The sequence below is a fragment of the Protopterus annectens genome, chromosome 3.part0, assembly GCF_019279795.1.
Source record: "Protopterus annectens isolate FY-2018-M chromosome 3.part0, PAN1.0, whole genome shotgun sequence".
NCBI lineage: Eukaryota > Metazoa > Chordata > Ceratodontiformes > Protopteridae > Protopterus > Protopterus annectens.
The window spans coordinates 1496563131-1496580493 of NC_056731.1; the positions used below are offsets into that span (position 1 = coordinate 1496563131).

The 17363-nt window shown below is 38.7% G+C and overlaps 1 protein-coding gene across 4 annotated transcripts in view; it reads right to left on the reverse strand.

Annotated features, from left to right (window-relative positions):
- RGS20 (regulator of G protein signaling 20) overlaps positions 1-17363 on the reverse strand; it is a 910627-nt gene that overhangs the window by 316712 nt on the left and 576552 nt on the right. For all 4 annotated transcript variants that reach the window (XM_044065515.1, XM_044065514.1, XM_044065513.1 and 1 more), the window contains exon 2: positions 1648-1796. In XM_044065515.1, coding sequence (XP_043921450.1) covers positions 1648-1796 — 149 coding nt within the window. The remainder of the gene's footprint in view (positions 1-1647; positions 1797-17363) is intronic.

Here is a 17363-nt window from a genome sequence, read left to right on the forward strand (position 1 = left end):
AAATCTGTTTCTGATTTTGTGTCTTTGTCCCCCCAACACTATTTGTTTACTTTGTCCAGAATTCTAGAGCTAAAAGATTGAGGGCTATGGTCACTGGTGTCCTTTCAGGGGAGATCAGAGCTGGAATTCATGCCAAATTGGAAACATTTGTCCAGGACACTGAATAAATTCCCCTACTCTTTTTGATAAGTTCCATGCAATCTTTTACATCCACTAGAGATAACACTATGTCAGGCAGATGCAATCTCAGTTTAGTGAATCACCCAAAGGATGGCATACTCAGGAGTGAAGCACTCTTTTCTGCTGTACTGCAGTGTCAGTAATGGAAAATCCAAACATTTGGGGTGGGAACAGAACCCACAGCCTTATAGTATTTTCCTAAAATTTTAAATGTACTGTGTGCTGGCTTTGTCATCCCAGTTTCTGTCTGATACCTGTTAGAATTGATTAAGAAGGTTTTTCAAATAAACAACAATTGATACTCTGTTTAGCTCATTTTCTTTTCACTGCTTGCCTTCTCCTCACTTAATGTTATGGCTTGTCTGGCTGTGTATTTGGGAAGTCTGTTAGAGTTTATCTTATATTATACAATGACCCCCCCCATTAATATTCAAAAATGTGCACGCTGATTGGTCAGTGTGCACGTTGTAAATCAGAGTTATAGTAATGGAAAAAGGTCTAGTCGCCCTGACTTTTTCTATTACTATAACTCTTTTTTTACAGCAACGGAGAACGCAAGATCTCCATTGCTTCACACTGTCTCACTTTGTTAAGCTCCTTTCACATAACGAGACAGTTTGTAAAAAGCAACAGAGATCTTGCTTTCTCCATTGCTTTTTACAAACTGTTTTGCTATGTTAAATGTGTTTAACATAGCGAGACAGCTTTTAAAAAAGCAACGGTCTCCATTGCTTTTTTTAAAGCTGTCTCGCTATGTTAAACCCATTTAACATAGCAAAACAGTTTGTAAAAAGCAACGGAGATCTTGCTTTCTCCGTTGCTTTTGCCCATAGCTCTGATGTACTGCATAGGCATACACATGTGCAGTACATCAGAACTGCCGCAGAATACCAGACAGCTGCGGAAGGGCAGAAAGGAGGCATTATACAATGCCATTATTTAAGAAAAGTAATTTTTTCTTAAATAATGTCATTGTATAATAGCAATAACCCACTTCTGGGTGTGGGTAATGCTGGATTTACCCACGGCTGTCTTTGTTTGGCCACTCGGGCTTCGCCCGGCATGGGTTATTGCTATATTATTCTCCATCTGCTAGCAGACTTGTTTTTATTTTCTTTTTTTGTCTTTTTTACTACAGTATCTGACCTACTGTTTTACTTATAAAATTATTGTACTGCATTGAGTGCTAACTATAATCTAAACTTCAACTAACTTCCACTGACTGCAAAACTGACTGGTTGTTCGGCTACACCCTGCAGTACAACTAATACTGCATGTTCTGTGGATGCCAATAAAACATAATGTCCAGTCAATACCAAAGCAGTAAACTCATACAGAAGCAAGCATATAAATAAAACCAAGGGACAGGAGCCGAAGGTACTGTAATATTTTTGCACATCATTTATGGTGCCCACAGGAATATGAGGATAGCTACAAGAATATTAAAAAACAAATCAAAATTCTTACCATGAGCAGCTACAGCAGCAGCACCAACAGAAACAGCAAGCATTGGATGCTCGATTACTGGTAGCCTGTGGTGCCTGCACAGAGCTCGGTGTGTCCTGCTGCACCGACATCTGCCGTTTGCGCATCTCCATCCGCTCCGATCCCATGGGCTGTGTGAAAAACAGAAAAAAAGCAATCATTATTTTTAAGTCAGTTGGCAGTCATTTCAATACTGAGTAGTTTTATGTTAGTTGTAAAATTAAATGACAATTTAGATTTATTTAAAAGAACATAATTATAAAATATATTATGACTCAGGAAAACAAAATGGCGGCCAGAAGCATTTTTATTCTGCACTTATCTTCAGACTGATGTTCACCAATAATTCCATGCATTAATTATGCTTCATTTAAATGTTCCCAGGATTCAATAACGCCTACACTAAGTGTACACTGTTCCGAGTGAACAGACAACACAGACATAACTCACACCTTCTTTCTCCTAATTTTAGTTTTCCTACTGATATTCTAGCAGCTTTGCTTACTGACAGGAATTCATAAAGGTTATTACAAAGTGGAGACTACATGTACACTCAGTGTAATCTTTCTGAATGACTAGAAGGCACAAAAAATGTATTAAGAAAGTTCTTGAATATATATCGTGTACATTTAGTGTACACTTAGTGTAGGCTTTATTGAATCTGTCTCATCAATGTATAAGGTTTTGCTTTCTGTAAGACGACATTTTTAGCACTTTTCTCATTTTTTTCTCTTCATAGCAATTGAAATAAGTATATCACATTCAACCAAATATGTGCAAGAAGTCTTTCTTTAAATAGAAAATCTGTTCATTCTTGTCAAAGGTGATTTAGAATCAAATCCAAATAAATCTTATGTAAGTACATTCCCTTTATCTATTTCTTTTTCTTTTTTTTATGTCATGTTTGCCCCATGCTTGACAACCATCGACATTTATTTCTCATTCAGTGGGATTTCCTGTCATTGCTGGTATGAGAGATAATCAGATAGGGCCATAATTCAGGCAGCCATGAGGGTGTTTTGTGCACTTGTTGGCATCCTGGCAATTACAGGCATTTTCTAATGACCTAATCCCATCCCCTAGGAAGAAGGATATGCAATCTGCATCACTGCAGAGGTCCACAGTGTTTCCCCATGTGAATACACACTCCCACCTTGAAGGGTACCGCCTATTGGCTGCTTGGTGAACAAGCATTCCAGAATGGATAGTTGCATCCTAGCCCCACCTCTGATGGACTTATATAGTACACAACCAGATCTACCTTGTCACCCCACAACAGATTTGGCACAGCAATCATTCCCTGAGAGCTCTGTCAATCAACTGAGCCACTAATCAGTCATAGGCCACCTGAGATTTTACCCTTCAATGTTACCAGAGCAGACCCAGTTCATTGATTTTTTTTTGTTTACTGGGAAAGCATATGAGCAACACAAAGTTATTTACAGACTGCAAGCCATATGGAAACTTACAGCCTTAGATGATAATACATAGAATACACAGAAATGCAATGAAGTACTAGTACAGACTAGCAGTGTAGAAAAATATATGGAAAACAACACAACACACACAGGAAAAGTAAAAGCAAATTAAAGTGTATGGGTGGTAGTCATACAAGTAGTTCGCAGGTGAACTGCGTACTCTAATGTGTTTAGCAGAAATGTTCTGCCCATCTACAACACAGTTCAAAGGCATGCATAATTATCATGCCTCTAAATCCTACTACAGCTCTCTTGTGAACATCACTGGATCAGTTATCAGGTAATTTTTAACTACTGTGGCTAGACATTCCATTCAGTAGACTGGAGTTGCGTGGCCCTGAGCTGCACAGATATTTTCTGCTCTGTTAAGAAAACTGCTTCCTACAGAATGAATTGATGCAATGCAGTTAATATCTGCATGCACCTTTGGTGGAAGCTCTGCACTACTACAATCTCTGAATCATTGTATTACATAACTTCCTTAAAGATCATATTTAAATTGGCAAAATGAACTTCTATTTTTACACAAAACATGTTTACATCCATCTATGTGCACAGAAACACTGTTTTATGTAAAAATAAAAGTTGTGGTATAGTTTGTTTTAGAAATTTAACTTTTAAAAATGTTTCTGAATATGGAAGTGTATGCTTTTCATGCCATATTTACAGCATTAATATTAATATACTAATAGGCAGCGTGTACATCACTAAGGGGGCCAGGTCTATTAGAATAGAATAGCACGATTAAATGTCTGTGAAACCATTATTTAATTACCAACCTGTTAAAAAAACTTGCTTTAAAGTTGTTTGCCTTACTGTTAATTTACATACTTTTATTTTTACATAAAATAGTGTTTGGATGCAAAAGTATGCATGCAAACACTTTTTTATGTGAAAATAAAAGTTAATTTCATCACTTTAAACATAATCTTTAATAGTAAGGACATCAATGATGCACAGAGGCCTAGTTTACATAGGTTGTGCCCACTGTGTCACTTCTTGCCTGCATTCCACTGCTCAGATAAGCAAGGTTTTAAGAATCGGTTTTAAGTTACATACTAAGCAATAGCCATGTGCAGTTGGTAAAGGTTACTTTTGAAAGTTCGAATGACATATGGTCCACATCATATGATCGAACTTTTAAAAGTTCGAAAATGTAATAAAAAAAATAAACCAAAGAAAAAACCTAACTAAACGATTTAAGCAGGGGGGCAAGCCCCCCTGCACCACCTTTAACTTTAAATACACAAACTCAGAGATCGCACTAGAGTGCAGAAAAGGGAAATCTTCCCATTCCGCACTGTACAGAGATCTCCGTTGAAATGTTCAAACTTTTAAAAGTTCGATCATAGGTGTCGACCATATGACGTTCGAACTTTTAAAAGTTCAGCAATGTGATATACACCCATTTGTAAATACCATTCTCTGTCTCCTAAGTCATCTATCTTAACTTTGAAAGAGGTTCTACAGCCTTTGCAATTGACTCTCTGGTCAGCTCTAGCCCTCGGTCGAAAATGTTAACTCCTGTTCTTCTGCCTCCCAACACACATGAGGGTGTTAGTAAGTTTTTCTGAAAATTTCTCAGACCACAAACTGTTGATGTTCCTTTAACTTAGTAGCAGCCAAATATTCTTTGCTTTTACTACCTATATTTCTACTGGAAATTGTTATGGAGTCAAGTCGGTCAAGCATGTCTACAAATGCAGTTTTTGTTACTTAAATCCCATATCATGGTACCTATTCATTGATACCCTCAAGAGGGGATCCACAGATATGAAAAAGAAGAGAAAAATCATAATAACTTTTTACCCTTGGAATCCATTAAGATGAAGTGATGCTCAAAAGTAGGTTTCTGCTCCTAGCTTATTGTTGCTCAGTTTTCTTTATCCACCGTAACTCCAAACTAGTGATATAATTTACCATCTCACTTTTTATAATTGACTGTTCTCAACATGATGCATCATGAACCATATCTATTATTTTTACTCAACAGTTTTCATGTTTCTGGAGTAAAATGTGCTTTGGTTCTCCCTCCCACTCTGACCTCAGGAAATTGAACCCATAGTAATACCCACCATACCCATTTGTTTCCCTTACAAACTGAACACTGGGAGGTGGGGACCTGATTGCCATGGGATTAAAAGGTGGAAAGCTTATTTTTTATTCTGCTATTTTACTGACCCCCGTGCTCAAAAACACAGTTATGGGGAACACCATACATGCCCAACAGAAGACACTTGCCGACTCCTCTGCACACAGTGAGTATCTGCTGCAGAGGGCTAACATGCAGTACACAGCTTCTGTTCCCCCTTTATGAAAGAAGAGTTGGCCCTCAGATGACCGGCCATTCCCTTAGTCAACTCTCAGGTGATGAAGCCTCTGATTGAAACTAGATTACTGGCATCATGAAGGCAGTTTGCTCTGTTCCCATCAGAAGGACAAGTTCAAGCTTCTCAAATGACGTTCAACATGCTTCTTCTTAAAGTTAGTCTTGAACTGGATTGCTAGAGAATTACTTTGGAATCAGTCTTCTCTGTGCACTGGATAATTCCCAATGTGATTTTCTTTAATGTATGGTCACAATTATTTATGGCAGGTATTTATAGGAGACCTACTTAGAAGCATAAGACAAATAATAAAATATATTAAGTATGTGGTTGAGAGGGTTGTAGATATCCAAACAAAAACACAGGAAAAAGTGGAGTCAATAAATCCTTTGCATGAACCTTTAATACCACAGGTTAAGCACTTTCAGCCAAAAACTTTGGCCTTCTTCAGAACAAACAACTTAGTTAATACAACTCTCTTATATGAAATGGTTAGAAATCTTAACCAATCACATCTCAATTCCAGTTAACAAATTACAAAAAAAATTTACCTAAAACCATTCACTTAAAAAATTCACATAAACAATTCAAGTAAAAAAAGGGGAGGCACCACATAACAACATGTTACTTAAATAAAATGTTAACATAAAACATTTAAAATGTACATTCTATTTGCATTTGTTGTAATATGCCCTTCTTTTTTGGACTGCTTTGTAATTAACTCCATTGTTCAAACCTGGTGCCCTACATGCACCCAACAAAATCTGCCATTTAAATTCCCTATAATCAAGTTCCCCATCTCTGTCTCCATTAAAATCCTGGGGAACATGATCAATAACCCCAAAGCAAAATTTAACTCCATTCTTGTTACCTGCACATGTAAGGGTGTGTTTGTAAAGGGCATTATCCAAGTTATTCTTTCTGATGGCATAATAATGTTCATATATTCTATTTTTTAATTGCCTGTTGGTCTTTCCAATATAGAAAGAACAGACCGAACATTTAGCCATGTATACCACGTAGGCGGATTTACAACTGAAGTTGCCAGGAACCTTCCATTCTCTTCTTTGGTCGCAAACTTCAGAATATGCCCCTTCTGAAATGTATTTGCAAAAATTGCAACTTTTACACTTATGCATTATTAATATTCCCTTTTTTTATGTTGCATAAATGTTCATAAATTCGTTTGTTCAACGCTCTCTCTGACTTCCCTATGTAGAAACTAGGACAGTCTCTACACAGGGCTAAGTACACAATGCCCTTAGTATGACAGTTACCCTTCTTTAAATAAATCCTACTGTTGCCATAATTTTTTAAGGTGATAGGTACTTCGTCCAAAATGTATCTACAATACCCACACCTACCACACCTACTAGTTCCCTTATCTAAAGTAGTTGTACATCTATAATTGTTACTTTCGAATACTTTTTTCAGATTTGTACCTGTTTTATAAACAAAGTTAGGATGATCACCTACTTTGTATACTAAGTCCTTGTTGTGCTTTAACATCTTCCAATTTCTCTGAATGAGGTCCTAAACTTCCCTTGTAATGTTACTGTGTTGAAAAACCATAGCTCTTTTGAAAGCTTGTTCACTGTCCACTTCATGACCTTTTACAGTTTCCAATGGTTTCCCCAAAATAGGAGAAAATCTAGTTGCACGACCATTTATAATTTCTTCCGACACTTCCTTTATTAACTTATCAGGATAACCCCTTGAACTAAACGAATCAGAAATAAAGTCAATTTTCACTAAAAAATCATCCCACTCTGATGTCATCCTGGCCACTCTGACCATTTGGCCCTTGACTATACTCCTTTTTTGTTTCCAGGGGTGATCACTATTATAGGGGAGGTAGGAATTACTGAAAGTATTTTTCATATAAATTCTTGATTTTAATCCCCCATTAGTTTTGTCTAAACTCACATCTAAATAATCAATTCCACCCTGGTCAAAATTAAATGTAAATTTTAAAAATCCAGTGGTGGAATTTAAAAACTCAACAAACTCCACAATAGTGTTCGCTGGTCCTTCCCAAATAATAAACAAATTGTCCAAGAAGCGTCGGTATAATTTAATGTTGTTGTAAAAATCTGAAAGGAACAAGTGCTGCAACTCCCATTGTAAAAGGACAAGGTTAGCATAGATGGGGGCACAAGCTGCCCCCATAGCTACACCTCTAACCTGCTTGAAAGTTTCCCCCTCAAAATACACAAAATTGTTTTCCAACCCAATTCTCATTAGTTCTATCAACAGGGCAATATCAAAGCTCAAGGTAAACTTTCTGTCCTTCAAAAGAAGCCAAAAGTAATCTAAACCCTCATCAGTTGGAATGCAGGTGAATAAGTCAACCACATCAATGGTTAAAAAGTACACCTCGGCCCTACAATTGAGTTAGGGTGAAAGCGCTTGTGGAATTTATACAATAAACATTTTATGGACTTGCAAGGTGTGACTATAACATGACGGATTATGACCGAGCCTCCAATCCAGTCATAACTAAGTTGTTGTGTGCTGGAGAAATGGACTGACCTTATCACAATGTACACAACACATAGTTATTATGAGAGATCTGATCTTAATTCTTTGTCATATAAGGCAAATTTTAGCTGCCTTGATATACAACCAGTTTTAAAAAATGAGTCAGTTTAAAGTCTTTGACAGCTTTCAAAGCTGTTGGTCAGTCTGAGATGAACTTCACTGCTGGTTGCCATTTGTGTTGCAACATAAGCTGAGTTACAGACTTTAAAAAATGTTGGCTAGCTTCCAGTGCAGTACTTTGTTGACTGTCATCTTTATGGCAACATAAAGTTTACTTAGTTATAACAGTAAGTGTATATAAGAACCATGTCATAACCTAGCTTCTTACATATGAATTTTCTATAACAATGTATCTTTCTTGCAGCTTAGGTATGCAGTTAGTGTAATGCATGTGGAACAATACAGTCATTATTTGTGTTATTAACAGCACTGTATACTTATGTGTTATGGGGCTCAACTCAAACCTTATTTCTCATCTTGTGCAGGAGTAATATAAATCTCTTGGCTTACTCTGCAGCACCTTGTAATGTGGTACCATCATCCATAAATGTTGTTCTGTCTTTAACCTCTGGATAGGAGGATTGAGTACTACAGAATTGCAAACTTTGACAATATCAGTCCCAAACTTTTAACAAATAAAATGAGCAAAAAATAATTGATTTCAATAAATGGCATAGTTTTGGTGTCATTCAAAGGGGGTCCAATATTTATCAGCCTAGGAGGATATGATTGACTGCATCTGTCCCCTCTAGGGTTTTGATTATTGGCAAAAACATTGTTCAACCCCATAGTGCCTTTTTTAGGCAATGCCAGCCTGATAAACCTACCAACATAGCGAGACACGCAAAGGAAAATATGAAGGTGTTACTGACCATTGCCTGGAGCCTGAAGAAGGAACTCCACCCTCTACAAGTGTACCTCTCAACTGTCCAGAGTTTTGCAGAATGTCCAGATTTTTGTCTAATATTTTTGGTCTGTAACTCATAAAATGTATGATTTTCTGGCAAATTACTGGGATGATTTGAGGACTGAAGTCACTAAATAATGATATACATTTGTATTTCAGACTCCATACCCCTCAGAAAAATGCATGCTAAGACAAATCCTGTTATTCTAGCAACTTTATAAGTTTATAAGAGCAGTATTTAAAATCTCTCCCTATTTCTGGGCCTTTGTCCCACCATTGTGTTAAGCTTTGTCCAGATGTTTTGCACTAAGAGGTTGAGAGGTATGCCTACAAGCCCTTCTCACCTCAGATGACATTGACATCTGTACAGTGACTGAGACATGGTTTAAAATTGCGGAAAGTACTCTGCTGTGTATGACTGCAATGTCTTCCACATGTTTAAACCAGCTATGTGCAGGAGGGGGAAAAAGATGGAGGTGCATCAGTCTACATTCAGTAGAGACTCACTTCAAGGCTGGTAAAGTAGCATGACGCACTAGACGCTTCTTCATGTCCAAATAACCATCAGAAAGGTCAAATACACTATATTAGCTAGCTGTAAAACTCCCTCTGTGACCAAAGAATGGCAAAATGCCTGTTTACAGGAACTAGAATCACTCAGTAATAAACCCCATACCAGATAGTACTGAAAAGGAAGAAGCTAAATGGATTATCAGGCTAGCAGCTGACAAGGGACATGGCCTCAATGATAAGCTTTCACTTAAACCATTTCTAGCATATAGGCCATTTAGACATTAGTTGTATTTATTTACATATGTATGGTGTTTGTCAACTAGTTCTATGTAAATGTATATATGTGACTGTAATGAAATATGCATCTTGATATTTTGTTTAGTATGAAAATGTTTTACTTAATGTGAAAATAAGTGTTTTTTATATTAGCACCTAAGCTTTTTTATATATTAGCATCTAAGCTATGTTTTTAACATGGTGAGGTTCTTTATGATGTTTTTCTGTTTTGAAGTAGTTTGTGCACCAATGGTATTGTTTTTAGTAGTCATGTGTTTGAAATCAAGCTTTTTATAGGTGCAATATTGGTATTTAAGCAGCTTTGAATTCAGGGGGTTTATTTCAAGTCTGATGAAGCGTCCTGAGAGACGTGAAAGCGCTTACTAATTCGAATAAAGGATTGTTTTTACTTCAACCCTGGGAATTATCATTTTATGCATTGACTTTCATCTGGTTTGCTTTGATTGCCATGGCATATCTACCTCTCTTTCTTTGTTTTTTTATACAGTTTCTTGTGAGGTGATACCTTACCCTGTAGTTGTGTTTTTTGTTCAGGCTATATATACCTGAAACTGGCTGACCTCCAGCTATCACACAAGACTAAATCCTAAAAGTGCTATCAAAAGATAAAAAAATACTGCATGAATGGGTCCGTACAGTATCCGTGGATGTATATTAAATAGCTTTTTGCATGATTTAGCCACACACCCATGACAACAATGTTCAATCTCAGCCTCCATGCAAGTTTTTTACCAAGTGAATGGCAAACAGCTACAGTCATTCACCTGCATAAGGAAGGACATTCTACAGACCCAGGCAATTGCAGACCTATAAGTCTGACCAGCCTCATATGCAAAGGCATGGACACACATCGTGGAATTAATCAATCAGGACATAGGGAGCCACCAAACACTAGAGCTATCTCATTTTAGATCTGTCAAGGGCAGGTCATGTTTACTCAACCTGGTGGATTTTTTAAAAAGGTCACCAAAGCAATGGATGAAGGCAAAATGGTACGCATGGCATACCTGGCCAAAGCTTTTGACACAATTCCCCACTCAGGCATAGCATAAAAGCTAAATAAGCTGGGAATAAACCCCTATGTAACCCACGGGATTGCCATTTGACTCACTAATAGGACTCTGATAATCAAAATAAGGGAAGTTACCTCCACAAAGAGACCAATTGCCACTGGAGTTCCCTAGAGTTCTGTGCTGGGACCTCTGCTGCTTGGCATCTACTTTTCTGAAGAAAAAGCCAGTACCAAAGGGCTCTGGCTGACTAACTTTGCAGATGTCTGTAAGCTAGGAACAATCACTGAATGTCCAAATGACTTAGACATCATACAGGAAGGATTGTCTCAAACAAATGACTGGTGTCAAAATCATGGTCTGAAACTAAATACCAAAAAATGCATTATTGTATCCTTTGGGAAGTCATCCACCCCAAGGAACTACCACATTGACAATATGCCCCTAATAGCTGACCCAACTGTTCAGGATTTGGAGATTGTGTCTAGAACTAAGGATGTCATTGTCCCCCTCCTTAGGCCAATCATTGAATACAATGCCTCCTCTGGCATGTATCTGTCCAAACACATGCAACAACTGGAATGCTGATAGAGATACCTTACTAGAAGGATAGAAGGCTTAAACAACATGTCCTACATGGACCAACTCAAAGCCCCTGTCACCACACTCCGTATCCTACAGACTGCTAAGAGGTGAACATTGTCTGGCATACAAGGCATCCTCCGACCCACTATTGATGGATTTACTGCACATCAGAAAGTCAACTGGCATCAGAAACACATGGTCTAGGGATCTAAATCTCTTCTGTAACATTAACAAAATGGTTTGTAGAGAAAGGTATATTTCACAGGGATACCGCTGCTATGGAACACACTTCCCATCCACATAAGACAAAGGTCATCCCTACCCATTTTCTAGCACAACTTGCATCTATGGATGGATTAACCCACAACTGCACCCTGTACTACTAATGGACAGATGCAGCACCTAAATGCTTTATCCCATGCGTGGCGTCCATTAAGTTATCTATGGTATGATCCCAGTTATTCTCATTAGTGATAATATATAATTATCGACCTTGGGATGGGTAAGATTAATATATAGCCAAATGCAATATGTTATTTCAAGTGCAAAATGTGAAACTGGCTAGGCTTAAAATGGTCCACAAGGGCAGCTAGCCAAGTACTTATCTATGAACATATGAACAGGTGCTGCACAGCAAATAGATGATGGTGCAAAACAACAGAATCTTAGTGTGGTAGCATGTCCATTGCCCTTAATGAAGTGTTCAACAAAATACAATAAATCGATCATTAACATCAGTGACTCATAATATATCTAACACTGCTCACCACAAAAAGGAAGTCTAAAGAAATTACAAAAAAATATTTTTATGCTGTCACTTTTTACACTGAATGGCACATGTGTAGGAGCTGTGACAAAACAAATCAGTGGAAAGTAAATCTGTGGTAGAAGTATGTCTCCAACTGACATACCATATTAAATGCACATTAAAGGCACAATTTCTGAAAATATCAACTTAAAAACAAAGATGTCCATACAAATCTGATGAAGTTTTTAAACTCTCTGCATTATTTAGAGTGAATGAATTCATTAAACGTTTTGTATTTTGTGACTTCTGTTAGTTTATGAATTTATGAATCATTGCACAAGTATGAGTGATTTTCAATAAATGCTTGTCTGAACAGCCACTGGAGTGAAGTGATAAGCTCTTGTTTAGATGAATATGGATGTCCTGTCAGATACGGTGTCATCACTTTTGATCAGACCTCTCAGCTGTATCTGTTTTGGAAGTATGTACTTATTTTTAGGCTAGATTTACCACTGTACATGATGCACCGATTTTTGGATGCAGGTTCCTATTTTCAGGCTGAATCTCCCATCATACAAGATTTTTGAAGATTTTTATTTATTTATTTAACATTTGTTGACCAGGAAAGTCTAACTAGGACAGAACCTATTTTCAGCTGAGGCCCAAGGAGAAGCACTCCAGATGCATGTCTTTGGAATGTGAGAGGAAACCGGGGTACCCTGGGAAAACCCACGCGGATGCAGGGAGGACATGCAGATGCTGCACTGAAGACACTCCAGCTGAGAATCAAACTGGAGAGCCTCTTGCTGTGAGGTGACAACATTAACTGCTGCCCCACTGTGCCACCCAGACCTCTCCGATCAGAGATTTTAGTACACAGTAAACCTACATGACCGACATATTAGCAGCTCTAATAATCTAAAGGAAGCCAACCCACATTTTACATCTTCCTTTTTCAGATGCAAAAAATAACTTTGTGAGACAGATTTTTGCAGTGCAATTCATTAAAATCTTATGTGACTTTAATATTATACCTATATTTGAACATCGTTTTTGTCACTCACTGAAGTGATAAGCTCTTGTTTAGATGAATATGGATGTCCTTTCAGATACCATGTAATCACTTGTAAACATGCGATGTCATGACATCACAAATGACAACCGTTGACTGACAACCAGTTCATTCTCAAACTGATATGGTATGTGAGAGATGTATTTACACAATGTCACTGGATGCAAAACTCTCACATAAAAGTACTCCTAATGTCAATAAGGTTGTCAGTAGTACACACACTACACCCATCACACATAATTCAAACCAGACATATGCTGAGGCACTTAAATGTAACCTTCCTAAACCACAAAGACCTCCTAGATGAAGTACACATAACAAATACTCTCAGCAGCCCCAAATGCATTCTTTGAAAGCAACACCCACATCAACACATACTGCTATATCCCATGGAGCCTCAACCTCTAAGCTCATAAAGCAAGCCATCACACAAACCACCATTCTAGTCATTGGAGACTCCATCATGACACACACTGATGTCCCTCTCACCAGGCTGAGTAAGGAGAATGTCACGGTCAGTTGCTTATCAGAGGCTGGGATCTGCCACATTACACACGCACTCAGGTTACTGGGCTACAAGTAGCTATATGACTCAGTCATAGTCCATATGGGAGTAAATGACCCGAGACATACCTCCCTAGACTATATGAAGAAAGACATCATGGAGCTCTCAGAATATGTGTCTCAGGCTGGTATGAGCCTAGCATTGATCAGCATTTTACCTTCTCCAAGGATGATGCCACAATATGAACAAAAGATGACTGACTTTAATAATTGGCTTAGTTTCTCATCATTCTAATGGGGTGCAATATATGTCAGCATGGAAGGAGATGGTCACCAGACCAGGCTGCATTGCCAGGGGTGGTCTGCACCTCTCCCCTCTAGGCTTTTGAATATTAGCTAAAACATTGTCTTCCCCCATAGTGCCTTTTTTAGACAATGCCAAACTGAAAGTACTTCCAACATAGCAAATCAAAACCAAGAAAATCTAAAGGTATTACTGCTCAATGCTAGGAGTATAAACAAAGAACTCTCCTCCCTACAGGTTCGCGTCAACCTAGAGAATGCTGACGTCTGTGCAGTCACGGAGACATGGTTTAAAGCTGCAGAGAACACACCAACAGTGCAAGGTCATAATGCCTTCCACACATTTTGACCTGCTACTTCACAGGCAGGGACTGAAGGTGGAGGTGTCTTTACTTAAGTCAAAATAAATATACTTCAAGCCTGGTAAAACAGGAAAATACATTTGAGCTGCTCCATGTTAAAATCACCATAGGCAAAATCCAATACCACTTCCTTACAAGGCCCCCCTCTATGACCCAGGAAATCCATACTGTGTATTTAAACTTATTAGAAACACTAACCATTCTACCCAATACAATATTTATGGGTGACTTTAATTACCCCACTATTAACTGGGAATCCTAGACAATACCAAATGTACATGCACAGAGATTCCTGGATTTTGTAAACACAAACTCCCTACACCAGATAGTCAGTACACCAACCTGGTCCTCACTAATATGGGAGATTGCTGCACACCCCCTACTGTAATGTCTTCCCTAGTAAGGTCAGACCACAAAATGGTCTCCTCTGAAGTAGAAATACAACTTAGACCCCCCGGCTAAACCTGGAATATTCAGGAAATACTCTAAAGCTAACCTCCTGTTACTAACTGATAACCTGGCAAAATTTCAAGACCCCAAAAACTCTGAGAACATTTCTGCCTATGCAGAACTGTTCACAGAAACCTTGTACAAGCATGTTAATAGCTGCATAGAGGCAGCTGTACCAGCAGGAGGAAGTACAGAACTAACTCATAAAACAAACCACCCTGGTGGAATCACTCAATAGGCTGTATAACAGAAGTAAGAAAATCATGGCAAAAATTAGGAGGTGCAGCACCCAGCAGGATAAAAGCACTCCCATCAAACAAAACAAACATCTCAGAGGACAAATAAAGTCTACCAAAGCCAAATTTGAGGTAAGTTTGGCCTTCCAGGTCAAGGACATCCATAAAGCATTCTTTAGCTTTGTCCACAACCTCAAAGGCAATACACAATTGTGTACAGAGCTCATTGTAAATGGAGCCACCTACAGTGAGCCAGAGGATATAGCAAACCTCCTGGCTGATAAATTCAGCTTCAACCTTACTCCTCTCTCAACCTTCCCACAGGAAATACCATTAAATATAACTCCCCCAACTATCACTAGGGAATATGTCCTTAATACTCTCTCTAAGACCAAGAGCATCAATGGGCCCAGACAGTATCCCAGGATGCCTTCTAAATAGCAAGAAACATAACCTATCAGGGCCTCTGGATTTGCTGTTTAACTGTAGCCACCAAACAGCACCCTTCTGCACAAAAGTGGGGCATCTATAGATCCTGGAAACTACAGACCCATAAGTCTCAATAGTCTTATATGTAAAGCCATGGAAAGAATTATCATGGAAATGATCAAAACAGATATAGTAAACCTGCAGACACTGGACCCAACCCAGTTTGGTTTCGTCAAGGGCAGATCATGCCTACTCAACTTGGTGGACTTCTTTTGAGAAGGTAACCAAAGCAATGGATGTGGAGAAAATGGTTCACACTGCCTACCTGGATTTGGCCAAGGCATTTCACACAATACCCCACTTGGGCATTGTTGGCAAAATCAAGAGGTTAGGTACAAACTCATATGTCACCCGGTGGATAGCCAACTGGCTCACAGACAGGACCCAGAGAGTTAGAACTGGGGAGTCCACCTCTACAAAAAGACCAGTCACAAGTGGAGTCCCTTAGACATCAGTCCTTGGACCACTCCTTTTTGCCATTTGCTTCTCTAAAGTCAAGGCCAATGTCAGTGGTCTCTGGCTGACTAAATTTGCAGATGATTGCAAATTAGGAGCTGTCACTGTATGTCACACTGACACAAATGTTCTCCAGGAGGACCTGACACAGAAAAACAACTGCTGTCAGAGCCATAGACTAAAACTAAATGTCAAGAAATGCATAATGGTATCCTTTGGGAAATCATCTAGCCCTGGTAACTATCATATTGACAACACACCCCTTAGGAGTGACCCAGTTGTCAAGGACTTAAAGACACACATAGGTAGTAATATAGCCTTTGACCATCATGTGTCTACGGTAGTAAGGAAATAATTCTATGTTGTGTAACTTATAAACAAAGGTATGACATCTAAGTCCAGGGAAGTCATTGTTCCACTGTATTCGGCATTCATCAGACCAATAATTGAGTACAATGCCCCTCCTTGGGCATGTACCTAAGCAGGCATATCCAGCAATTAGAGTGTCCACAGAGGTTCCTCACTAAAAGAATACAGGGTGTCAGCAAAATGTCCTATGCAGACTGATTTAGGGCCCTATCCCCGTATTCTGTCTCCTACAAGTTTTTTGGGGGGGAATCTATGCCTGGCTGTGATGCCCCTCCTCTGGCCCAGTATTAAAGGCTCCTCAATCCTCACCACCAGCACCAGCAAAGGGCGTACACTGGGAGAATGACAGGTACACACACAGTATTTGCAGATGTAGCTCACTGCATCAAGTGCAATTTCCCTTAAGAGCACACAGAGACCACACTCAGTCCAGGCCTGGTTTCTCCCTCTTTGTCTAGATCCCCAATAAGACTCCCCACTAGCACAGCTATAGAGTTGAGATCTCAGCTGAGTGGCCAAGCCATGACCTCCAACACTGTCTCTGTCCAACCAGTGCTTCGTGTCCCTGCCCAAGTAGCTGACACATGCACTCCTGGATATTTGTTTTACACACAGACATTTGGGAAAGCCTGGCACAGGTTTACTAGCTATGACACTTTCTGCCCAGACTATAAAGTAGTTATTATTGCCACCAGCCACCTCTTTATCTCTTTATAAGCTATTTTAAGGCCCTTAATAAAGGGTGTCCAGTCTTACTGTGTAATGTTACTATCAATACAAATGGTAGTTTGACCAAGAGCAAGGCTATTAGGAGTGGCCTACACAGTGTCACTAAATAAATATGCAAATACTCTCTGGACTTAAATATGTCTCACAAAGAGCAGCCACAATGAAATGTTTAAATATATTTAATAATAAATAATAAAATAACAAGACAATAATAAATATATATGTACAGTGATATCAGAGTTCAAAACACAGGAAATATTTAAAACGACATTGCAGGACAGTCTCAAATAAATAAAATATCTAAGCTAAGCTTTGCTATATT